We start from the raw sequence: 25,403 nt of genomic DNA, 5'->3' as shown, positions 1-25,403 counted from the left end.
TATCTTACCAGATAAGTATGTGACATGCGTAGACAAAAATAAATATTATTTGACTCATTCAGGGTATATAAGACATCTCTTCCTTTCTCTACAGTTTTTCTACAGTTTCAAACTTATCTTATAATCCATTTATCGATGATCATAAATACTTTGCAACAATTAGATATCATAAAAAAAATATAGCGAATAATCTGCAAAAATACAGCGCACAGGAAACAAAGGTACAACCTGATCGAATTAACGATCAATGTTCCGTGCGCGAGTGATCAAAATATGAAAATGTGTCGATGAAACGTGGCGTTGCATCGAGATTTCGGATTTCATAATGAAAAGTTTAATTACGAAATAATCAGCTGCGTCGCGACTGTTTCGTGAATTTCTACGCGTTTAAATACACGTACCGTGATCGTGTATGCGTGCGTAGATGTACGTCAGTTGCAATAGTTTTTGCAACGTGGTCGTCGATGTATAACTACCGTTTAATCCGAAAATTGATACTGACGCTAACGAATGACCTGTCGATTCCTGCTGTATGACCAGCCACCTATCTACCCCTGTTTCCACACTCGTCTCACCTATACTATCGCCACAATTTGCCGATAGCTCATTCTCTGTATCCTTCAGATTCGCTGATCACCCTTTTTGTTTTTTCTTTTTTTTTTTTTTTTTTTTTTTATATCGTTGTCGTTGATTTTCGACGATTTAATTGGCGATGGTCGCATCGTTACAAGCATTCCTTCGGGTGTTACGTCGATCTCACGTTAATTTAATGCTGCATCGCTTCCAACGAAAAGATCGATCTTGGTATATGGAATTCGAGAAGTTTTCGTGGGGATTAAATTGTTCGTTGATGGTAGAATCGCGAAAGAAAATTGGATGTGTAGATAAATAGGCTTGAATTGTTTTTCTTCGAGTAAGTTTAGTGAGAAATATTTCTATGATATTGTAGTATGGACATAGTACTTAGGTAATGAGTTCAAAATATTATGATAGTTTTTTTTTTTTAGTATAATTTTGTCTTGTTAGGGAGAAGGGAGTTGTACAGAAAGAAATCAAAATTATAAAGATATATAGGAATGTAAAGTTAACTATTTCCTGTTGTACTTTGTCAGAATGTTCTATGTGTATAGATAAGAAGAAAAAATTATATATTAGAAGAAAAGTTGGAAAGATATTGATATAGGCCGAAAAGGTAATACTAACCGGAAAATAGAACTAATAAATTGTTGAATAATTTAAGAGATATAAAATATATGGATTTTTGTGTACGTCAGTTCGACTTGGTAAAATATTAAAATAGATTTGTGTAATTGAAAAAATGTAATCGCAGGACGAACGGTTAAAATAACAAAGACACGGTTTGTAGCGTAATTCGTAGTGTTCCGAACTTTCAAAAAGTTTCACAGTAGCTGAAAATAGAATTACGCGAACTAGGAAACTTTTCCATTTTATAATGTAATTAAAGTACACCTCACAAACTGACAGCCACGCCTTTAAATCTGTGACAAGCTTTAATTTCGGCTGGTATATTAAATAACTTTACTCGAGCTTTTATTTATTTCTTTTGATATAAATATTTCGATCGGTGTTTTCGTTTCGCAATATATCGAAATTATTTCCGAAACAACTGTAAGATAAGCTCGCGCATTCATAGCTTCTTCTTCTTTCTTCAAATCAAAGCAGAAAGCAACTAACTTTCATTTCTCTTGGAGGATACACGGTTTCAGCGAATTGTGCATTCAATAGACAATCAAATGTCGTTTGAAGAAAAGGCTTCCATGGCAGATCCACGAGCAACGCGAGCTGAAAACAATTGTTTCACGTCGAAACGCGTAGTAGCGTGCTCTCTTTCAGCGATATCGCGTTAGCGATTTCGAGTTTGCCGGTGCTTTATTCTTTCGGCCTGGAAACCATAACAGTAATGAAAGTTCCGAGATGCATAAAGACTCAGTTGCTAGGTTTCGTGGCCTGGCCGCAATATACATGGATTTCTTTAGTGTGGCTAAAAGCCTCCTGTGGTTTTAACGAAAGCCAGAAAATCTCGATCCTTTTGTTTCATTGCTGAGATTGTAAATGATGAGATTTAGAATTCTCCATTCCCTCGTTACAAAGATCACCGTTGACATTAAAGTACATAATGTACATAAAACAATCGTAAAGCAGTGCATTAGACTGTATATATATATATATATAATAATTAATAATTTACAATATTTAGTAATTTACGAGTACATAACTATTTCGAATCGCGTGTATAAATTATAGGCATATTTATAATACAAGTTACCTTGTCCCATTTCGGAAATTACATTTGTAAAACACATGTATTGGCTTATCAACGATTTGCTTTAATCATTGAAGCATAAAATGTATTTTATTCACTGTTTGTTGTTGTGGCTCTATTTGACCAGTTATATATTCGATTAATTGAATATTTGTAGTTTGTTCAGTTTCGGCAGATCCGTTTCCGTCGTTCATTATGCATAAAATGATATATTTCGTCAAGCCCTTTCAATAGCTCTTTGTACAGACATATACGTACATACATCCATTTTGTGTATCGTTTTATCATTAAATAAAACCAAAAGAATAATCGTATCAGAGGTATTAAAGTCGATATCAACTTAATGACCTTTCCTGCAAATTTATATTTTTATCAGTACATGACTAAGAAATAGAATCTATTATTAGTAGAGATTTGTCGTTTCACCCATTAAAATAAAAAAAACACGAGTACCTGCTGTATTTTGAATACTATATGTAATAGATATATGTGTTTTTGCATATCATATATATTTTAGCCATTTTTGAATCTTTAGATCTTATATAAATTTATAAGCATAGATATAACATAAGCACCATATAACAAGAACACATAAGTTGTGCATTATTTGTTTAAAAAGTCTCATTCTTTGGAAATGGCATTTATAAGTCTTTTTGTAAAATGAACGATCAAATTTCATTATTACTGCATAAAAATATATCTGGCACGAACGATTTATTAATGTATCGTATCTTATTATAATTTTCGCGCAAAATTTCTAAATAAACGATTCAGCCGAAATTGAATCGGAAGTTAAAATTTCCGCCCGATATACATAAACAATGTTAATTTCGCTATTGTTTCGTGCATGTAATACGATCGTGCCATTTAGATTAATAATATTTAGCATAATCACAGGTATAAGCACAATTGTTGAGCATTGTGATTAATGTTATTTTATATTAATTTCGAGTTATGTCTGCCAACGCATAGCCGGCGAACATCCAACAATTTCTTCGCGCAGTTAAACGAACAGTAAATCGTGTTAAAGGTCATATGACAAATATTTTGTGGATTGTTTGTCGGCAACCAGACGTGAAAAGTGATCAGAATCTGAATAAAAATTGTTCATTTTCATTAAAAAATGCCTCTACTTAATAATGATATTCACAAAACGGTTTCGCGTATTTTCTTCTCCCATACGAAAGTAAAGTCGATTATTACAACAGCGTGTGTGTCGTTTTTAATTCCGATAACCAAGGTTTTGCCATAATAAATAGCATACTAAGGAAAGAGGAGCGAAAAAAGTTTCGAAAATCCGATAATTCAACGCAAGTCGTCGATGTTCTGTGTAAAGAATGCACGATGCGTGTAGAGAAGATGAGAAGGGATCGTTCGCCTTCCGACATTTCGAAAATTATACGGATCGAGCGCCGTGAAATCGCGTGGGCACGCACACGAGCCCATCAAGCGACGCTCGGGGATAAATCTTCGCTGTTAATAGGCTTATGTCACGTTTAATACGAGCTCCACGGGTTCATGACGATCGAAGAAAAAGGCTACACGTACACGTTCGGTCTGATAATATGCCGTGTAAGCGGATCGCTTTATCGTGAAACACATCGGGGGATTCTCTTTGTCTTTGGCGACAATTTCGTGTTAATGTCAATTGAGAAACGATGCAGTGTACAATGGCGATATAATTTGTTTTTCATGGTTGTCTCTCGTAAAAAGGTTTTCATTAAGAAAAAGGTTAGTAGCTGGATGAAACGCGACGAGGTTTTCTTTTAAGGACCCGAATCTGATTTTTCTCAACGCACTGTCGTTTACATACGAATCCTCGCATTTCATGGATTATCTTTTTTTTTTTAAGACACTCGACGAAGAAAGAATGAAAAAGTTATGCAACCACGATGAAAGGCGGGAAGAAGAGAATAATACGAATAAGTCTATCAGAGATACCTGATGCGGCGTTTCGCAAACATTTCCGCGGTATTCGCATAATCGCGTAATAACTTAATCTGTTTCAGTTATTCAGCGTAAGAGCTCGATTCCACCTCCGATTTTCAGGCTCATGAATGAATAATTACGGATTACTCGAGGTGGAAAGAACTTTTGAACGAGAAAAGCGTGTCGTGTGGAATATTTTCACAAACTTTTGCTCCATGAATAGCAAAAACGTTTTATCGAACTTCCTTCTATTCTACGCTATAATCTTTACACCATACTAATTAAATTAACAGAATCTTAATTTTATCTCGTTGAATTCTCAGATATACGCTCAGGCAGAATTTACCTAAATAATAATTAGTTCTTTTAACTTTTTTAAAGGTTCTTCCTACTTGTAATATTTCAGTTCGAGTAGTTCGTTCAGTAGAAACAATTCTGTTTAAAGTTCTGATAAAATAAAATTCGATTTATAGAAATTTGTTTATATCGTATCTTAATACATCGATTTGTGTGAGATAAAAATTACCGTATCTTAGTATGTATTGTACAAAAGTATCGGACCACCTACTAAACGGAAACAGTTTGTTTTTACGTTGTAATTCCAAAGAGCGCTTAAGAATTATTGGTAGTTCTCGAAACTCAATGACGTAGCCTTAAGCTATATTCGGCACTCGATCTACGCGTCAGATCATTTGATCTAATCTATGATTCTTATTAACTTTTCAACTCGTCGCTTATTAACAGGCCTAAAAAACCAACCTCATCTTTCGACCCTTTTTTTTTCATCGTGTTTAACCGTGAGTTGTTCGGTTTACACAGCGGCATCTTATTGGATTTAAAAGGAAGAGGCCTGTAAGAAGGAAGTCGGACGTCTGTCACAAGTGCATCTCTCAGTTTCTTTTTGAAGGGCGGCTGGTATGGGTCGATGTATCGTTTCGTTTTCCATGCTGGAGCTTGGCTGGTCCCAGCTGAAGGCAGTCACTTAATACGTTTCGAGGAGGGATTAGGTATCGTGTTTCTCGGGACTGCGGACTTAACCGTATAACGCTCGCCCGGCCCCTGGCATCTGCTCTCACTGCGAATTATGACGTCGTTGATTCGCAGGGCCGAATAACGTGACCTTCCACGATCGCTTTCCGATTACAGACCGCTGGAAACGTTCGAGGGTCTTGGAGAATAGGGATACAATTCCCCCTAGCGCTGTTTTTAGAAGAAATTGAGCACCAGAGATGATAAAATGAGAATTCTGTAAGGTTTAAAAGGATTGAAGTGCTTAAGTAGTAGAAAGAGTAGTTTGGGTAACTGTAATAGAGGGAATTTGGTTGAACAGTTACATATGCGTACACATTAGCGATTTTTTTGTAGAAGAGAGCTAGATTCGAGCAGTATTATTTTGGGAATTTTTGGAGATTGAGGTTGGAGGGGATGAAAGTGCTCGAATTTTAGGTAGAGAGGATTCGGTAACTGTAACAAATGAAATTCTACTATGAAATGGAAGTCTACCATTTTTGGATTCTTGGGGAATTATTTAAAAGTAGTAGAACATGTTAAAAAAAAAAAAAGATCTTTCATACGTCCTGATTATAATTATGGTCACGATTGTTAAAACTTTCGTGGCTTCCGAAACGTATTAAACCACATTGTATGGTTTTCCAAACGGATATATCTGACAAAAACGAAATAGACGTCATACAGGAAAATCTTGAATATACCACTTACGAAGAGTGGTACACTAATCCGTAATTGAAGCAATTGAATGGAGTATATAACAGTTAACGTCTAGACACCCAATATCAGAGATATTCATAATTATTTCCTTACATCCCATAGCTATAGCTCTTCATAGATCTCGTATTGTATCATTGTACGAAGAATAATTCCAATCAAGCGTAAAATGATTAGAATTGAAAACCGATATTTCAATCCAATTAAGATTATTCCATTATCGAATATCGCATTTTTCCTCGTGTATGTTCTTGTAAAATTTTACGCATTACATCTGTCGTTTTTCGTCGCGTTATTTTTAATTCTGCTAATTGACGTGACAAACGATAAAAATTGTTGCGGTCATATTGATAAAAATCTGAATTTGCATAAATATCCTAGCAATTATGTGCATCCCCTCCCACAAGAACGATTCTTACAGGATTTACCATATACGTAAATTATATATTTTTACATATTATTTATTCTGAATATCGTTGCTGTTTAAATTCTTATAAGAGCATAAACACATTGGCAACCTACTCATAGGTATTTCTCGAGATGGGCATGCAAAAAGCGAACACGATATAAACAATGAACGCGGAAAACGCGAGCGTGGAAGAAACTGCAATCATCGCGTCATTGTCCCCTTTTGTCGGTGGAAATATCAATACTCTGGCGCTGGTTGCTGCTTCTGGTGTTCGTTGGATCCAAGCCGAGAGGCAGGAGAGACACGGACGCGACGCGATGAACAATGTCCGCAACGTTGCACCGGAAATAAGAACCGGCGCGTACGAGTTGACCATTGTCATTTAGTAAGCCCCCTGTTCCATTTGATTCTATTCACGCCCCGGGGAGGACCGGATGTGAGGTCAGCCGCGGCTCGTTTAAGTTCGAAACTACTCCGGTGAAAAAAGGCCCACAAAGGACGAGACATTTTCGCGTGACAACGCGTGACAACGTCTCCTGCGTTTAGCCTCGGTTCATTGTTACCTTTTCAATTTCTCGACGCTTCTCAATTTCTCGACGCGAAGGAATTCCTTCTTTTTACGTTGAATAATTGATCAGTTGAAATGGTAAAGAAGGGAATTATCGAAAGCGAAGGTTTCGTATCTTTTTATTGAAACGCGGGTATTGTTTATACAAATTATATTGATATCGCAAGAAGAAACAAAATCTACGTTCTTACGAATAAACAAAACGGAAATCAAAGAACTTTTTTGGTTTTAAATGTGATGATTAATAAGCTACATATATGTGTATATTATCATTTATAAAATATACACAAAGTGATTGGATTTTTAAACAAATAAATTTTTATTTTCAACTATTTAAACGAGATGTGAAAAATTGAAATACGCGTTGTAGATATAGGGAAAATATCTTGCATCGTTTAAACAGTAGACACAAATCAACCATGAACACACCCGTTTCGTGAATAGTCGGAAAATTAACCACTCGATATGTCCACAACATGGTGTTCCATACCGTATCAGCAGCGCGATAAGCAGCTAAGTGTTGAAACGCAATTTAAAGCCGACCCTTCATGATGAGAATAGCACGAATTCTGCTAATCATGCCTCATCGTGGCTTCATTCAGTTCGATTCACCTTCCAATTTCAACAGCTTTCAGAAATCGATACAACGGTTCGCGCTATGACGATAGTACCAGTAATTGTACGCCGACGCAATTAAAATAAAAATATTCGATAAATCCTTGACTTATAACAAACCAAACAAATATTATACAATCGCACGAATAAATCATTTACGTTTTACTTATGACGATGCTCGTGTTGTCATCGTCGCATGGATGACGATGCGTTCGTGTAGACGTATACGCGCGAACTGTTTAAAGGCAGGCATAAATCTAAATCAGCCAGTGGATTATGGTCGACAAAATAATTTATCGTCGTTTCGGGATTGCCGAGCTTCGTTTCTCGCGCAATTTTCGCAAGATAAACGATAATCGATCTTTCTCAACCCCAACAAATTTCGAAAGCTGCTGACAAATCAAATATTTCGATCGCAGAGAAAACGTTTGTTCGATGACTCGATTCTTCTCTTTATTTGATTATTTACAATCGCATAGATCACCATAATAAGTTATTACCGATTCAATTGAAATCATATTTCCAACAAAATTAGATCCTAAAGTAGATTCTTAGCTTCAGGACGACATTTCAATACGAGCGGAATCATGCTCTACCATTTCTTATATTTAACATACGTTCTATCGTCGATAAATGAAAGGAAAGGTATCTGCAATTCATAACATAGAAACCATTTAAAACTCTGTCCGGAACACCTCAACTAATTCCACCGTATCTCGTAAAATTTCAGGTGGTGTTAGCACTCATGCTTTAGTAAAACAGCGAAGAAACTGAGAGAGGAGCGGACTAGAGGTAGCACGATGTGGCGTATACTCGTGGTCGCGGTCCTGCTGGTGACCACGGTGTCGGTGGACGGTGATAAAGTGGTGGTTCTGCCTCATGACGTCTACCCGGGCTACGAAGTGACGCTATTCAACACAAAACGGCCATCGAACTTTCATCTAATGGAGAACAATTTTTCCAAGTTCTTCACCGTGCTCGGGAACGGTCTGGTGATGACCACGTCCGATTTATCGCCGTTGGTCGATCGACCAGTCAACCTTATCGTACTGGAGGAACTAGCCAACAGCACCGAAACGCATTTTCTTCATCTCTACGTAATTAATCGCAGAAACATGATCACCTTCTCGCACGATCACTTGGGCGAGGGAGAGGTTGCAGAGAATTCTGCTGCGGGCACCTTGATCGACGGTTTCCCTGTTCTAAGGGCTCGAGGGAGCTTTCCGGTTCATTATACCATTCTGCCGGACGAGACAGGCGACAGACCATTCGCCTTGAAAGAGGAGGATTCGAATCAAACGGGATTCAACTTGACGTTGAACAGCCAAAAGGAGGGCGTCAGAGTGGTGACCGCAAAACCTCTGGATCGAGAGACTAAGAAGCTTTACACGGTCGTGATCCACGCTTCTGACGGCTATCTGCTCAGCAGTTCGCAAATCAACGGCCTGGTGCACGTGTTGGACGAGAACGACAACAGTCCCGTGTTCGAAAAGGAGCAGTACACGTTCGAGATCAGACCGACTAGCTCGGACGGTATTAACAAGAACTCCGTCGCTCTTCCTGGCTGGAAACGATTCTCCGCCGTGGGCAAGGTGGCGGCGAAGGACGCTGACGGTGACAAAGTCGCGTACAAATTGCTTACACCGAGCAGCTTACTGGTGGTCGTGCCACAGACCGGGGAACTGATGCTCGTTGGCGAACCGGAAATTACTATGGAGGAGGACAGCGAATGCGTGGTGATCGTGGAGGCCCACGATGTGCGTAGCCCGAGTCGATCGACGGAGAAACCGGCCAAGGTTGTCGTAAGATTTTTAACGTCCGATCCGACGGAGGTGGAAGTACATAGAATACAGAAGAGAAGGGTGACGAGAGCTGTTAGGCCTACGAAGAAGGTGGACTTCACGGAAGCGGACGGCGACATCGAGGGAAAAATCGCTTTCTATTTGGAAAAGGAGAATGAGAAAGAGACGTACAAGATTAGGGATGAGAATAAGTGGGTCACGGTAGACTCGAATGGTTCGGTTATAGTCAAACAAAAATGGGATTACGAGGAGCTGGGGTCGGAGAAGACCATTGATTTTTGGGTGACTATTACGAACACAGGTAAATTTTTTAAGACGCGTAAGGTACCTTTAACGATGTCTTGAGATATTTCTTCCCGAATTTTTCTAGATAATTGTCTATCGTTTCGATGATTTTTTCATTTGTTTTTAATTTCTGGTAAAACGAATCTTTTAAGAGTAGAGAGTGACGAAAGAAATAATAGTACATAAAATTATGTTACAAATGTTATAAGATTATTGTTTAAGAGATACATATGATACCAATTATTACTTATGAGTCACTTTAAAGATTAAAGAACCAAAAAGAGATGATAATAAAAAAAGAAACTAGACTTCGTCCCATGTTTCAGAATCTCTCTCTACGAAATTTAATTTTTTCGGTTGAATTCTTTTCAATCTTTTATAAATATTATATTGTTTCTCTTAATTAATCTTTATTTTGTTATTCGCCCCGTGGCCGAAGAACGGTGTTCGCGGTATCCATCGTACATGCGGTGTCCATTCCACGGTACAATTTTAATTTTTACTCGACATTCTTCCTTCAAACACACCGTACATGGAGCATTCGCCTTCGCATCGTCTATACTGTTGCCTCGGTTATTCTCGTTCCTTCTGCGAATTTTCTCTCAAAGCGGATGAAGGTGTTCCTCGCTTCTTAGAGAAATAGTGCACGCCAAACGATCATACACTTAATCGATCGATCTCGCGAAGGTAGTAATACGATACAACATCTGGCCGTCGAATTAGGACCACTTAAAACTTCTAACATTATTCATTCTTCTAATAAAATTGAGAAACGTGTGGAAACTTTAATAGGAAAGTTTATTAATTACCGAAGTGTTATAGATATACGTGGCGTATACTTTAAGACCGGTAAGATTCTACGTGTAAAAGTTTATTTAAGTTACATCTTTAAGAAACGAAGGGAATTTTTTGACAGGTTTGGTGAGATTCGAAACAACGTTTGATTAATACGTATCTAAATATATTATACGTAATCGCAATTAAAGTGGTATAATGATAAATTACTGGATATACGTGTATAACGATGTTTCTATCTGAACAAAAGTGAATATTAATTTTACCAAAAGCACTTGTATCGTTTTGGTAAACGTAAAAAACCATTTGATAATTCTAATGTTAAATTAATTACGATTGTCCACGCGATCAATAATAATTGAGGCAACGAAGGCAAGACAATTTCTCATTTTCGACATAGTATCGTAATTGCGCGAAAGTAGAATTTTTGCGCATGGATTCCGATTCGATGGTCAGTACAATACGAGGCACGGCAAGAAATATCGAAAGTTTACATCCGGCGTGAAGCTCTCTGCTCTTTGCTCTTTGCTCGCACGTGGATACAATTTCCTTTCGGAACGGGTAATTGTTCGAACGTGCGGTTCGTACACTGGGGTCGAGCGATAATTACAGTTTCACCGGGAAAAATGTGCGGGGCGCATGTTACGCATGAAGGGGCCGGAAGGAATTAAATTACGTCGTATTCCGGTACGTTAACGTTATTTAGTAACGCGGCTTGCTCGCGAAATTATTGCGTTGTCACAGTTTCCAGTATAATGCAGACATCGTTCTCACATTTTAATTTTGTTCTACTTCCTCTTCCTTTTTCTTTTGTTTCAACCCCGTCTGTTTGAATAGACCACGATCTATTAATTATGACAGTTAGCAGGAAACTCAAAGGTATTTCTTGCCGTGCATCCGCACTTTAGTTATCTGTGCTTTTGTGTCACTCTTACTAATAACGAATGTTTTCTTTCCCGCATTCTCGGCTTCCACAGGATTTCAATGTAAGTAGGCACACGTGTCATGCTTATTATTATATTTTTTCTTACAATCATACGTTTGCGTATACTTGATGCAAAGACAGACGTACTAGGAGTCGATAAAAATTCTATGCTCTTAGTTTTATACTATGTCGGAACAAAATGTATCTTTAAATTGAAATACTTGCGATTAAAAGTTTTGTTTCCTTCAAGAGTAATATATTTTGAAATATTTCAAAATCGAGATGGTAAAATATTTCCATTCGAATTGGCAAAAGAAGGGTATGAAACTAGAATCAGACAATTTTTATCTATACCTCGTATAGGAATCGAAACAGCTTTGGTAGCTTAATAGTTTGCAGAGAATGGAACGATCTTATATTTTCTTGCATTAGACGCTTATTCAAATTATAGAGCTTGCTACATAGAGCGCTGTTTCGCTGGGTCGACAGTGTTTATAAGCGATGACGGAGGAAAATGTAATTTAATAAACTGAATTCCTTTCCTGATGGAAGCTTTAGTGACAGAATGTTTGACGCTATAGCAATTCGACCTATAGATAAGATTTTAACGCCGTTCTGGACCAATTTTCTAAAAATCTGTTGGTCGTGTCGCGTCGTCAAAATTCGTTAACTTTTCCACAATGTAAGCGTAATATCTTTTAAACTCTACGATACGATATTTGCGATATTTACACAGTATCGTCGCAAAAGAAGAACAAATTCCCTATTTTAATCTTTTCATATCAGTCGCAATTAGATTACGGACGTTTATGCAAATTCATATTTTTCTAAATTCAATTAAATCTGAACAGATTTATTTTAACCAATACACGTTCTAATTCGCCGCTTTAAATATTTCATATACCTTTGCATATTACGTGTATCGTGCACATAATTGCATTTGCAAATTTATATCGCTATCACGCTAAATCCATTTACAAACATTTCCATCGATCCAATGGATCGAACACCATTTTCGTAATACCAATATCAAGTAATTCGAAGCGACTGAAATGTTTGGAAAACGTAAGGCCAAGCTTGTTTTATCGTACACCTGAAATAGAATATCGTACTAGAATTGAATATACCGCCTATATACAGAGCAATTTCATTTGAAGGCTCGCGTTAGATTTAACAGGCCAAAGGTCAAAGCGTCGGACAAGATAACGTCAAATGGTATTCGGTCACCGCCTTTGAACACTGTCCACCGTTTTCTGTCAATGGGAAGTCACCATTGCCAAGCTGTATCAATAACCGATCGATGATTACAGACACGGACAATCAGCGTGTCATTATCAACGTGAAGGACGTTAACGACGAGCCACCGTACTTCATAAATCGGCCTCTACCAATGCAAACGGTCGTACAGCTGAATGCACCGCCGAATACTCACGTGTTTACCCTTCAAGCCAGGGATCCTGACACCGACAGCAATATTCACTATTTCATCGTACGAGATCGAAGTACGTATGAATTGGATATTAACGTGTATAACCCATAACGTTGCCAATCGAGCCGTGAAAACGCAGCGTAGAAATGCTCGAACGTTACGTGCATTTCGATTGAACGCAATTATCTAGCCTGTAACGCTTGTATAACTGGGAATTACTCCACCGTATATGGTGTAATACCATAATTGCGAAGGGAAATTATGACGGGTAATCGATATTGCAAGCGAAGTTTCTTAATCGTTCGACGCTTTGAGTAGTTCACCGGAGGATTCCGTGGATCGTGGGAAAATATATGGAAGATAATTTATCACGGCTGTCGTGTTCGTAAAAGTATAGGAAGAAGTATGTAGCCGTGCATGCAATGTAGGTACAGGTCTGCCTAAGGATACTCAAAACAGCGAATAGTATCTATCGGAGATTACCTACGTATTTACTGCACACTGTATCTTCCGACTTATCTAGGATACCGACGAATTTACAGAATAGATACAACGAGACATTAACAAGTATTTTCTTTTTGGTTTTGTAACGATGTGGTAATTACGTACCCTATATCGTGAGATAAAGTAGTATAATGAATTTTCTATGGAATGAAATAACTTTTAATTAAGAGTTGATAGCAGACAATGTTATCTTTGTAAAACAAGTAATGGCGAAAAATTCCATGAAACCAGGAAATGTAAAATCCTGTAACGTTGAATACTAAAATTTTATCTCGTTGATAAGAGTTAGAGAAGAAAACAATGGAGAGTTTCGCCATACGCTGATGATAGAAATAACGCGATAAAAAGTTCTATAAAATCTACAGATACAGATTAGGGGAAGGAAATAAAAGATTCGACCATTACGATTTCAACTCTCGAGGAAAAGAAAAATAAAAGACAAAAATAGAGGAAAATAGTTGAAAAGACTGAGAAAGGTATATAATAAGTAGAAAATTGACGATGATTTGTGACAAAGGTACTAGTTACCACGGGGACCGCTTTCCATGAAATATCCACGAAAATCCCGCGTGAATCATTCAATCCCTCCCATTCAATGTCGGTCGCCATAAAATTATCCAGTTGAAAAATAAATGGTGCGCGTTTTACTTTTCAGCTGGAGGCCGTTTCGAGGTAGATGAGCGATCCGGCGTTGTACGCACCCGAGGGACCGATCTTTTTCAGCTGGACATGGAATACGTTCTGTACGTGAAAGCGGAGGATCAGAACGGCCGTATAGATGAGAGGCGTTTTCAGTCGACTCCTGAGGAGCGTTTATCGATCGTAGGTGGAAAACGCGCGCCGCAGTTCTATATGACGGCGTATGAAGCTGAAATACCGGAAAACCAGAAGAAGGATTCCGAGTAAGTTGAACGCTTTTCAAATTTTGCTGTGCAGCTGATGCTTTCACTTAACTCGTTTCACGTATGGACTTATGAGAGGAAATAGATATACCTATCCTGCAACATGATTTGATACTGTAGTTATTCTACTCGACGTTTTCAAGGTCACGAGGAATTATCTTATTTCAGTATCATATCGGTGAAAGCAAAATCATTCGCCGATCGTGAAATTCGGTACACGCTGAAGGCACAAGGACAAGGTGCAGCGGGAACATTCAATATCGGACCAACCACTGGCATTGTGAAACTGGCGAAAGAATTAGACTTCGAAGATCTACGTCAACCACACATTTACTCTCTTAGTGTCACAGCTACCGAAGATTCTGGTGGTTTCTCCACGTCAGTTGAGGTAAATATATCTGCGTCTCTTTGCATTCGAATAAATGTTATTTACAATCTGGGATATCTGTAAAATTGTACTCGAGATGCGGGCTATTTTTCAGGATGAAAGTGTCGTTATTTTATTTGATAAAAAATTACGCTACTTAACGAAACAAACGATACATAAATAAAAGATATTTCAATAGAGAACCGAGCCCTTGTAAAGGAAAAGAAATATTTTTTCGTTAAATAATCAAATTACGTATTATCAGTTTTCTACTTTGAATTTTTTACTATCAACCGGTATTTTGAGCATTTTTTAATCACAACTCTTTTATGTAGTAAACCGGCGATGTAAAGAAAACTAGGACAGCGAGAGATTGTTGTCAAATCGTCGACTTGATCGAGTGGTCGTTGTTCAAATTGTCGCATAATTTTCCAGTTAACCATACGGGTTTCGGATGTAAATGATAACGCACCGAAATTCGAATTGCCTGATTATCAAGCACACAACGTGGACGAGGACATATCGTTAGGCACAAGTATACTGAAAGTGAAAGCAACCGACGCGGACTCTGGTGCAAACGCGGAAATAGAGTATCTGGTGTCGGACGACCACTTCAGCGTGGACTCGAGTGGGATCATTGTTAACAATAAACAGCTGGACGCTGATAACAACAATGCTTACTACGAATTCGTAGTTACCGCCAAAGATAAAGGTATATGTTCCCTTTAGTTCACTATGTAATTTTCTAGATTTCTTAATCTTTTACTAAAATATTGCGGTTGTATTTATTTGTCTTTTATAAATGTTACGGGATGAAACTTGAAAAAGTAAGATTGAATTTTCTATTTATATTCCGCAGTTATAGTACGTAAAGTAGATTTAGTAAGTAAAGAGATTGATGACACTTTAATGCGTGGATTCATCTTTCAGAAATTCAATAAAACTTCTATCCTTTATGTTCTCGTCATTTCAGTTTCAAACGAAGAAAAGAATAAATATGTATTATAAATAGCATAATCATCCATTTTTCAACCCTTTCAGGACAGAATGTTTCTTTTTTTTTACATTTTCAGCCACGTTTTGTTTAGCATTTATCGACAATAGAAATACTTATTACCTTTTCTGGTGTTTTTGCAAGGAACACGCTAAAAGCATAACGCGCTAAATTTTCAAGGCAATTTTTAAAGAGTGTTTTCTTTGCTCTTCGTAGAGCGTAGAGCTTGATACCTCGTTTGCAAGCATATCATTTGTTCATATCATTCTTGGCTCAATTTATGTACCTGTTCTTTTCATATTTTTTTCATTCTTCATTCTATTATTTCCTTTAACATTTGATTACGTTTCCAGGTGAACCACCGAAAACTGGCACGGCGACAGTGCGCATATATACGAAGAACAAGAACGACGAGGAGCCAAAGTTTTCGCAGCAGGTGTACACGCCAAACGTGGACGAGAACGCCGGACCTAACACGCTGGTCACAACTGTCGTCGCTTCCGACAAGGACGGCGACAATGTTCGGTTCCGATTCGTCGGTGGTAATACCACATCCGGCCAGTTTGTAATCGAGGAGATCACCGGTGTGATTCGTCTCCATGGAAAAGCGATCTCTTTAGATAGAGATAAATACGAGCTGAACGTGACTGCCCTCGACGACGGTGCTTGTTGCCCCAATGGAGAAACCACTACGCACACCAGCACAGCTGTTGTCGTGGTTTTCATTACTGACGTGAACGATAACAAACCAGTTTTCAAGGAATGCAGCATGTACAATCCGAAAGTCGAAGAAGGTGCGCCAAATGGTAGCACCGTAATCAAGGTTCAAGCTACTGACGAAGATAAGGGAGTGAATGGACAAGTGAAATACTCGATCGTACAGCAACCGAATCAGAAGGGAACCAAGTTCACCGTCGACGAAGAGACTGGACAAGTTTTGACGAATAAGGTATATTTTGCTATTAAGTTAGTTGATTAGAGAATTTATGGCAAATGGATGTAGGTATTGACGAGTATTGCGAATGTTTGTGCAGTTATTATACGTACAGTGACGAGCTTATAAATAGGAAAATGCTTTGCTTGTAAAGTCAATTAATAGCGTTATGAAATGTTTTATATTTTTTCTTTTTTCTGTGATATAAAATTTGAAAAGACATTTTTTATGTTTGAGAGTAATACGAGTGTAGAACGGCTTCCAAACTTTTGCGAAAAATAATAATTTAGTAAATTAATAAATTGGGGAATTAAGGAATTAAAGTTATCAGAGTTTATTGAAACTACTTTGATATTTTCAGGTATTTGATCGTGAAGGCGATGATGGCAAATTTGTATCAGTTACCGTTAAAGCAACGGATCAAGGTGAACCTTCCTTGGAAGGTGTTTGCTCCTTCACTGTTGAAATCACCGATGTTAATGATAACCCACCATTGTTCGATCGTCAGGTGAGTAAAACTATAAGAAACTAAAAGTATTACTCGCATAATGTACATAATTTACGAAATGAACACCATTACACAATTTAAGAAACCAAACGAATTTTTTCATCATATTCCAAAATCTCTGTAAAAATTTAAATTATTGATTTACTCTTCGATCTTTATAAAGCAACTATAATTACATTCGCAGAAGCTTCCTTAACAAAATACCCCAAGCTCGCGTGATAAATCAAAACCATTAAATTTCCTCCATCAATAAATTATTAAACTAACAGTAAATACAGAAAACGGCCAGAAGAATAACGAAAATTTTCACGTAAAGCATTTCGAAAGATAGTCGAAGGTGAGCTCTTGCTTTGTGTTTTGTTTCGTTTCGATATTTCAATTAGTTTCCCAGATATTACGTTTTAAAAACTACGTTTATAACGTTCATATTGTCGTATCGTTCATTCAGGCATGACCTACTTTATTCTTTGAAAATGTGTACGTTGCGAGTAGTATGTGATAGCAAAAAAATTGCTGACTCCACATCACTGATCACAGTGCGATGCAGGTGCTTGGGGTAGGTTAGTCGCAACTTGCGAGCGAAAAATTCGACAGTTAAAATCCCGATATCTAGAAAATTAAATTTCATATCAATTTGGAATGGAAGACATTCTAAAGGCGAGGACTATCAAAACGGTTATTAATATTATTATAAATAAGAGTTTATTAGAGAATATAATATTATTAATTTCAATTTTTGAAGAAAGGAAAACGTACTAATGATTGAATGATTGAATTTTCAAACGGAAAGTCTTAATAGACAGTTCTTTCGATCAAATGTCTTCAAATGGAAGACTGATAAAGTTGATCGTTAAAAATACTTTTATACTTTCAATTTATACTTATGTTCTAATCGTGAGTAATAAATTTACGTTAGGATGTATTTTAAATTGAAGAATTAAAGGATTAAAGTTGTTAGGCTATAAAAGATATTTCGAAAAAAACTTTTTCTTAGATATTAATAAGATTCAAAAGTTAAACGTTGCTAGATTCGAAAAGGTAGTTCCAAAATATCTTCTTTTTAAATTTCGATAGAAGTAATTACCCTCAATCTTAAGTAAGCTATAGATTAATCGTATTATCAGAATATTATCAAAATGTGAGAGAAGAATCAGGTTAGAAGCGGATAAATATGCGCTCCTTTCAACATATGCGAATGTTTTAGTAGCAAGTGCATGTTTGACGTTTCGTTTCATTCGTATTTGTGCCGTGTCTCATTTGGACAATTTCCTGATATTCATCGTCGGAGCAAAATATCAGCGAACATTCATTGCGAAACGAGAGGCGAGGATGGGCGGGCTGAAAACTAAAGAAGAGAAAATTGCCTTTCGCGTAGTGGTATTGCGGCACTTGATGCCCTTTGAAATTCAAGCGTTGACTATGGCGGTACACAAAGGGACACGTTCGAAGGAAATGCAAAAGATGCTTGACCGGGCCATTTTGCACTTTGTGCGCCGGAATAGCTGTTCGGAATAAATTAACAGACTTTGCTCGAAACAAATGAAAGAGGATCTCTTCGTGGTTTGCATATTATTCGTTCGCCATATGTCAGCCTTTTCTCTTCCCCATCTCGTTTATGAAATTAACATCTGATGCTTTGTTGTGCAAGTATGTGCCATTCAATCTGGAAATTATCACAGAGAAATTTCATGGAAATCGCGAACTATATTGTTTTCTCTCTATAAAGTAGTCTATTTCTATTTTTGTTCTCCCCTCCTATATATATCCAGTTCTTAATTTTATTTCATCTAAACGAATATTTGTAAAAAAAAAGAGACGTTACATGTTGTTATCTAAAGACAAGATTTCTACTAAGTTTTTAATTTAAATTTAATCTTACTTTAACGGTAATGTAGTTACGATAAAAGAAATAACATTACAAATTAATATAAATAAAAATAATGTTTCCCAGTGTAGATCTCTTAATAATTAAACGTGGAATCTATATCTCATAGAAACCAGCTCTCCATTTATAAATCCGTAAACGAATTCTCATCTATTTTCAGCGATACGTAGAGAATGTAAAACAGGACGCCAGTATCGGAACAAACATTCTTAGAGTATCGGCATCGGACGAGGATGCCGATAATAACGGTGCCATAACGTATTCGTTGAGCTCTCCTAACAATGAACAAGGGTTGGAGTACTTTGAGATTCAACCAGAGTCTGGTTGGATCGTCTTAAAGAAGCCTCTAGACGTGAGTATTCTCGTTAATGAAAATTTACATATATGACTCTCTTTAGCAGTAACAACAGCAATCGTTCTCTGGAGGACCACCGTGTGTTCTCGAGCAAGAAACATCCGGTTCTTCGAGCTGCGTCTATCAACGATCACCTTTTATGCTTCGATCGCGTTTACAAATATTTATTGACATAAATGTACGGTATTAGAACATTATGACGTATTTTCATACAACGATGGTATTATATCGTAAAAAAAAGAAGGGAAAAAGTGACAAGGAAGAAAAACTAAGCGCAAGATTCATGATGTCAACGAAGAACTGATTGATAAGCCGAGAACGCACGTGGCGTTCTCCAATATTATTAGATATGCCCAAATTTACGATATACACGTACACGTATATGTACCATAAAAGATACTTATACGTGTGTGTGTATATCGAAGAAATATATATATAGATATATAGATATATTTATATTTATATTTATATCATATAAATACAAACTTTTTGTGAGTGTACACCTTCTGCCGATATATATCTCTATATTGTACGTTTACGTTGACTTACGTTCTTTAACACGAATCCGTTTTGTTGCTGATCGGATAACTTGTATACTAATATACGTTTTGGTCGGCAATTATTTCTCTAATTATCACTAATATGCAACGAAATGAGTTTCCTTTTTACGGCACATGTATAGAACTTTTTAATTCCCATTGATATGCACAATGTGTTCACTATGGTAAATACTTAGCTATGCCTGATTTCCTTCAAACGCTTCATGTACCTGAATCGATCGACCGTTCGGGCTATTTTCGCAACAGAACACTCTCTCTCTGTCTCTCTCATTCTTTCTATCGAGAACATGCTCGCGGCGCGAGTACCTTTTAAACAAGTTCCAATCGAGCTATCGAACACCTTTTATCTCCAAGTTTTGTTCATCGCCGTGTCGATCGTCAACGTACGTCATTCTATCTTTTTTCCTTATTTTACATAAGTATTTTTTATTTTCTCTTGATCACTTTCGTTCGATCTGTTTCTTTTTTCTGTTGTTCCTTCAACGTTCGCTTCATATAAAAAAAAAAAAAAAAAAAAAAAAGGAAGGAAGAAAAGAAAAGAAAAGGCGAAAAAAGAACACATTTCCCGACATTTTTATTTCTCGATCGTTCAGAAAGATTCGCGTTTTTTCTTCCCGTGTTTTTGTTTCACTTAAATACTTGTTTCCCGTTCACGATTATTTTCGATTCGTCGGAATATTTTTAATTACGAAAAGAAAAAAGAAAAGAGTAAAGGTGAATCGCGGCGCGGTTTCGAGTTACGCGACCCGGGCCAAACGACTCGTGATAAACGAGCGTGTGCACTTTTCATTATCCAACCTTAGCCACGGAGAAAGACTGTCTGCGTGTTTTCTTTTTCTTTTTTAATCATGGTACTCTTTTTTTTGTTCTCTCTCTCTTTTTTGTATACGCGTCACAGAGCGCCGCGGAGAAACGACACCGGGAAGGAAACGATCGAATAACAGAGCAAAAGGAAGGGAAACGAACGAGACCCAACTAATTACCTTTTAATTAATTCTCCTTAACTTAAAATACTAATGTGAATGTTTTTCAAAAGGGAAGTGATGTTTTTTGAACTTCCAGGAGCAGGTGGGAACGACATTTTTTGAGCCCCACGTACGGTGTACTTCAACCTCTACGCATTTTGTGGTGCATCAGACATAAACAATTTTTGAAAATGCTTGCAATATTTTATATGAATGTGTTTTTGATTCCTTTACAGGAACTCTGATCTCTCTCTCTCTCTCTCTCTCCCCCCTCCTCCTCCCCCTCTAGATCTTTCTTTCACTCCGTTTCTCGTATTCCTTCGTTTAAACGTTTTTTTCGGTCTGTTTCATTCTAAATTTTTCCTTTTTCGTTTATTTTTGTTCCTTGAACTTCTGGTTTCGTGCATTTTGTTTTCTATACGATTTGTAAAACTTCTCTTTTTCTCTGATTCTCTTCGTGAATATTCATGAAGTTAAATCAGCGAAAGAAGTAATTTTTAACGTTTGCATTTTGTTAAGAAAGAAGTACATTGAAGGATGCCTTTTGATCTTTGTATTTTTTGCGTTCTCTGTACACGGAGCAATTCTTTGTTGCTTTTCCTTTCGCGTGTTCTTTTGCATTTTGTACTATTTTTCGTGAAGTTTTCTTCCCTCTTGTCCGTCCGACGCTTCCTCACTTTCATCCTCTGTGCTCCCCGCAAACCACGACGTGACTGACAATGAGCCAAAAAAAATAAAACCGGAAAAAAAAGAAACGAGAGACATTTTTTGCCGAGAGTGCAATAACGAATAAAACCGTAAGAAATCTGTCCGTGGTGTGACATTTTTTCTTCTGTGATTGGGGCGGCATACCACTGTCGTAACGAAACAGACAAAAATATATATATATATATTATATATATAAACGGAATAACGCAGATCTATAAACACACTCGACGAGGCAACGTAACGAAAAAATAGTAAAATAAAATTAAAAAAAAAAAAAAGAAAAAAATACACGGTAAAAACGTCCATCGGTTTTTGAGTGTCGTTAAAAAAAACGAAAGAATCAGACGAGGGGTCGTCATAATTTTTTTTCCTTCTCTCTGTAACTCCGGTGTTCTTGATCTAAAATCTTTCTTTCTCACGTTACCCTGTTCCTCCTGATGCCTCTTTAAACGCATTCTTGCTTGCATGCAAATGCCTGCATTGGTTGATTTCGTAAAGGAACTAATTTGAATTTCTTATTGTTTATGTTTGTGTTCATTGCACCATTTACTTTCTTCGGATTTGATGATGACAAAAAAAAAGGGCTGTTTTCCAGTAAGTAGGAACTACATTCTTGTGTTTCACACTTTGCATCGAGAACACCACGAGTGGGTATAACATGATACGACGATCATTGTTATATCGGCGCAAGAAAAAGACAGAAAAAAGTAACGATAAAAAGAAATACGAAAACATGACAAAGATGCCAAAGAATATAAGTATTGAGTTACGGTATAATACTAGAGCGCATTTCAGTTCCAATTAATACAATGTGTATTTCAATTAATTCGATCTGTTCAATTAATTCGATTATTTCGATTATTTCGATTGTTTCGATTATTTCGTTCACCTCTATCGTTATTCTATGATTATTAATTGTCACTCGGAGACGTCACTCTGTTTCTTTTTTTTATATCGCTCTCTCTTTGTATCTGCGTCATCGCGCTTTTTATTTTTTTTTATTATCCTGGTCTCGAGTGTATCCGTAGGTGAAGGACCTCTTTATTGTAAAGTATTGCCGATAACGTGTTCGCTGAAACTTTTTCGGATCGATCGACACAATCATTGGGTTGGAAATTTTATGAGAATCGCGTAAAGTTTGATTTATTGGACATTTTTCAAATTCCTGTTTAGACGCTTTACCACGAATTTTTTAAGGGTGCTAAGCATTAAAAAATTATCCAAATTTATATGTATTTTTTAATGAATTCATAATACCAGCTCATTTAATTGTAACAGAAAATTGTAACGAAAGAAAATAATTAAGAAAAGAACGTTATCGGCATATAAAACTTCAGATTCTCGAATATGATTTAAAAGTAATCGTGAATGAATCTTAAAGAAGCTGTACGTATGAACATTCGAGTTAAAGTAAAATTATATATCGAACATTCATATTCATCATTGTATAACAATAACAATAGGTAAGTATCTTTTATAAAATTCCTTCTAGAGACTAATCGTGAAATTAGCGCGAAAATTTGCAATGCGAATCATTTTTATCGCACAGCAAGTGTCAGGGTTACCCAGAACTGATTCGATAATGCTAGAAATTTTCAGGTAAATCACAGATTGGCAGACGCGTGGAAGAATACCTCTAAACGAGTTTTTCGATAAAAAGAGGTCTGGAACAGTAAAAAAATACGAGACGAAAAAATAAAAACACATACACATACAAAAATGTAAGATAAAACGGATCCCCTCGAGACTACATGGTCCTTCACTTTCTTCTATCTCTTTCGTTTCATTTTACGATTAAGAGATACCCTTCGGGTCGTCCTCGACGACCACGTTAATCGCGCTCGCCACCGAGTGACTTATCTCTCGTTAATCGCCAATAAAAAATAATATACATAGATGTATATGTAAAAAAAAGAAACAAAAAACAGCTGAAAGAAAAATGCAGGAAAAAAACAGAAAAATGAACCAAAAAAAAAAAGTAAATAAACAAAAATCCGCCAACAACAATCCTGAAAAAATGTCCTGTGAGTTGACGGCCCAATGTTTTGCCACTAGCGTGACAGCTATCGCCTGCGAGTACGGGCCTCCGACAGAGGGATGCAAGTGTTGCACGCAGACGTGGACGTTGAGTTAGACGTCGTAGACAGAAACAATAAACCACCTGTGTGGGATGCGAATGTATACGGCCCCATTCACATCAAAGAAAATGTCACAGTGGGTACTGTAGTGACGTCGGTGAAAGCCAGGTTTGTATGCTACGACATGACCGAGACAAGACACGTGACATGCCGTGCCGTGCCATACAGTGCTACTCCCATTTTTTTCTTTTTCGTTCCTTTGTATCATTCTGTCTCTCTTGATTATCGTCTCATTCCGTTTCCCTCTGATACTTTTCTTTCGCCATACGTTCATTGTGTATCACTTACGTTCACCTTATATCTATCATAGCTTCACGTTCTGTGTATCTTTCGATCGGTTCGTATCGTTACGTCTCTCTGTGTACACTTTGATTTCTCTCAGTGTATTTCTTCGTTCCTGTTTATTTTCACACGTACATGATGTATTTTGACGGGAGAGGAAGCATGTATGGTTAAGCACGGCGCGGTAGATCGCTGATTGGTCGGACACTCCTACTACTACTACTACTACCTACTTACTACTACTGTTACTACAACTACTACTACCATTACTATACTATTACCACTACTATCTATCCCTTACTTATGTTAATTGTTATCATTCGACGGAACCGATTTTCAAGAAATCATTGAGAAATCGAATCGCATCGAGTTTGTCTATTTTGCGAGCGTGGAAAATTTAATCTCAATGGGATATAAATTGAAGCCAAAGGATTTTTGATGAATCGAGAAAATCGGTTCCGACGACTTTAGCGGAAAACATCCCTAGATGTGTACGAGTTCGGAAAACCGGATGCCGGATTGTCCTTAGCGCGATGATCCGTATATAGGGTAGGCGAAGATGTAGCGAGAGATCGAGGTGCCCTCGATGAAATACACGATTTTGCCCATTTGTTTCTTCTTCCTCACGTGTATCCAGATACAGAAACACGCAGGCGCAGAAGCTGGGCATCAGCGATCAGCGATCTCCTCGTTGGAGGGACGAGTTGGCGTCCCTCGTGGGTGTCAGCACACTCAGCTTCCTGCTGGCGCTAGTCCTGCTTTGCTTAGAATGTAATCTCGCGCTAATAAGTAAGGTAGAACGGTAAAGCGGCTAATCAGAGAGCAGGATATATGACTTTTGTGGGAGGAGATACTTCGTCCACAGGCGGACAAGAATCTAGGCAGAGACACTGATGATCACGCACGAGCAGGACTGCTACACCAGGATGTGAAAATATGGCGCACAACAGGCAGAAATTGAAACATGGGAGAGAGAGAAACAGACGACGAACAGACAGAGACCGCACGCGAAGAGGGAGAGAGAGAGCGAGAACACACGTGACAGAAGTCCTCCCGTGCTCCTCCCGAGATCAAACAAAAAAAAAAAAAAAAAATAATTACTGCCACGAGTCATTACGACTGACACTAACGCCATTTGTTTTTTGTTCCCGTTTGTTATGTACACGCGGTCTGGTGTAGCGTGAGATGTACAAGCTGGAAGCGATGGCCCAAGACAAGGGTTTCCCGCCCTTGTCACGAACGGTGGAGGTACAGATTGACGTTGTGGACCGTGCGAATAATCCGCCCGTATGGGACCACATAGTGTATGGGCCGATCTACTGTAAAGAGAACATGGCCGTTGGGGCTAAAGTTGTGTCTGTTAAAGCCAGGTCTGTCACACTGTTAATGCTCCGTGCGGCTCTGCACGAACCCGCCCTGCACGCAATCTCGTGGCAGTATTGTTCTTGTGCACGTTAATTGATATTGTGTACGATTCCATACACACACGCATCTATAAACTGACACATACACACATACACGTATATATGCGCGCC

At 37.6% G+C, this 25,403-nt stretch overlaps 1 protein-coding gene across 3 annotated transcripts in view; it reads left to right on the top strand.

Moving 5' to 3' along the window:
• LOC126921158 (neural-cadherin-like) overlaps positions 1–25,403 on the top strand; it is an 88,427-nt gene that overhangs the window by 28,335 nt on the left and 34,689 nt on the right. Inside the window, exons 2-12 of one of the 3 annotated variants that reach the window (XR_007712247.1) lie at positions 8,261–9,633; positions 10,057–10,101; positions 12,648–12,839; positions 13,926–14,172; positions 14,341–14,560; positions 14,975–15,251; positions 15,887–16,482; positions 16,829–16,975; positions 19,021–19,212; positions 20,838–22,042; positions 23,504–23,694. Coding sequence is in view for 2 of the 3 variants with exons in the window: in XM_050732445.1 (XP_050588402.1) it covers positions 8,331–9,633; positions 10,057–10,101; positions 12,648–12,839; positions 13,926–14,172; positions 14,341–14,560; positions 14,975–15,251; positions 15,887–16,482; positions 16,829–16,975; positions 19,021–19,212; positions 25,048–25,238 (3,410 nt within the window). In the remaining variant the exon portion in view is untranslated. Of the gene's footprint in view, positions 1–8,260; positions 9,634–10,056; positions 10,102–12,647; positions 12,840–13,925; positions 14,173–14,340; positions 14,561–14,974; positions 15,252–15,886; positions 16,483–16,828; positions 16,976–19,020; positions 19,213–20,837; positions 22,043–23,503; positions 23,695–25,047; positions 25,239–25,403 lie in introns of all 3 variants that reach the window. The other 2 variants (XM_050732445.1, XM_050732446.1) reach the window with 2 other exon arrangements.

The sequence above is a fragment of the Bombus affinis genome, chromosome 10, assembly GCF_024516045.1.
Source record: "Bombus affinis isolate iyBomAffi1 chromosome 10, iyBomAffi1.2, whole genome shotgun sequence".
Classification (NCBI taxonomy): domain Eukaryota; kingdom Metazoa; phylum Arthropoda; class Insecta; order Hymenoptera; family Apidae; genus Bombus; species Bombus affinis.
The sequence above is the reverse complement of the archived record's forward strand: the minus strand, read 5'-3'. Positions and strand labels throughout refer to the sequence as shown.